Source organism: Triticum aestivum, chromosome 6B, assembly GCF_018294505.1.
Source record: "Triticum aestivum cultivar Chinese Spring chromosome 6B, IWGSC CS RefSeq v2.1, whole genome shotgun sequence".
Lineage (NCBI taxonomy): Eukaryota > Viridiplantae > Streptophyta > Magnoliopsida > Poales > Poaceae > Triticum > Triticum aestivum.
This window is the reverse complement of record NC_057810.1, coordinates 83,325,677-83,327,037: the sequence shown is the minus strand read 5'-3', so window position 1 is coordinate 83,327,037 and position 1,361 is coordinate 83,325,677. Positions and strand designations below refer to the sequence as shown.

The 1,361-nt window shown below is 52.6% G+C and overlaps 1 protein-coding gene across 1 annotated transcript; it reads left to right on the top strand.

The window, feature by feature from the left end:
- Positions 1–627: 627 nt before the first annotated feature.
- On the top strand, positions 628–1,148 carry LOC123133572 (histone H4). Its single transcript, XM_044553035.1, has one exon. It carries the CDS (start codon positions 680–682, stop codon positions 989–991), a length of 312 nt encoding a protein of 103 aa, XP_044408970.1. The 5' UTR covers positions 628–679; the 3' UTR covers positions 992–1,148.
- The last annotated feature ends 213 nt before the right edge of the window (positions 1,149–1,361 follow it).

The following is a 1,361-nucleotide window of genomic DNA, read 5'->3' as shown; positions in this document are numbered from 1 at the left end:
TCCGCGCTACTTCTAACTGTCTTAGCAGTAGCGCGGACCCAAAACCAACACTGCTACTACGGGTAGCCCCGATGAGTAAGGGGGGACCACTTAGCAGTAGCGGGGTGTCCCAACCCCGCGCTACTACTAAACACTTACATGTAGCGCTGGTTCATGTCACGCACTACTGCATAGCGATGCGCCATAACCCCGTGCACTATTAAGATCCTACCTATAAGTTTTCTCCTAATAGTGGGTGCTCCCGTCTTGCGTCGAATGCCCCCTTCTCTCCTATCCAAAATCGATTGACGTAGCCAGTCAAATATGTCAGGGTGGTCCAGACAACAAACTATTCATATACATTTATTTATTTTATTAATTAAGTTCTTTTGTGCCATATATTTTGATTATGAGAAAAATAAACTGAAGAAACAAATGACTCACTTGGAACCCGCAAAATCAACCTTGTTGAGCTGCCTCCCGCTCACCGGACGATGAAATTTGAGAGCCATGTCAGCTATCCGCGCCATCTCTCCTTGGATCGAGATCTTGACCGTCCATTTTCGTCCGGATCCAACCGCAGGCTGCACCCTCCTTCCCTTGATAACCCCTCTTCGATTCCCCCCCTCTATCGCCACACCAGCCGCCGCCGCTACCGCCGCTCTCCTCCACCTCCATCAGCTCCTCCAAGCAACCAATCATGTCCGGGCGCGGCAAGGGCGGGAAGGGGCTGGGCAAGGGCGGGGCCAAGCGCCACCGGAAGGTCCTTCGCGACAACATCCAGGGGATCACCAAGCCGGCGATCCGGCGGCTGGCGCGGCGGGGCGGCGTGAAGCGCATCTCGGGGCTCATCTACGAGGAGACCCGCGGGGTGCTCAAGATCTTCCTGGAGAACGTCATCCGGGACGCCGTCACCTACACCGAGCACGCCCGCCGCAAGACCGTCACCGCCATGGACGTCGTCTACGCGCTCAAGAGACAGGGACGCACCCTCTACGGGTTCGGCGGCTGACCTGACCTGCTCCTTTCCGATCTAGTCAACTCTGCTAGCTGCTGCTGCTGTTGTGGTGCTATGGTTTCGTTTCTGAGTGCGTGCGTTGTTCCATCGGTCTGTGTAGTTAGTGGAAGGCGATTAATCTGAATGCAATACAAATATATAAATCGTTGGTTCTTGCAAGAAGTGAATCTGAATGCAATGGAATTGTTGGTTCTTGGCTGCATCTCTCGATATGTTTCCGTTGAAATCTGTCCACCACCAAATTGCCGCTGCATTCTAATTTTCAGTTGTCGAATTTGTTGCTTGTTGCCCACGACTCGTCAAGTTTCACCCTGTAACTAGAAGCAACATCTACTACTACTTGTTTGTGATATGCTCTGACACG

Bases quoted from the DNA above. Each gene is read 5' to 3' on its own strand.
- LOC123133572 (XM_044553035.1), top strand. From the start codon at position 680: ATGTCCGGGCGCGGCAAGGGCGGGAAGGGGCTGGGCAAGGGCGGGGCC.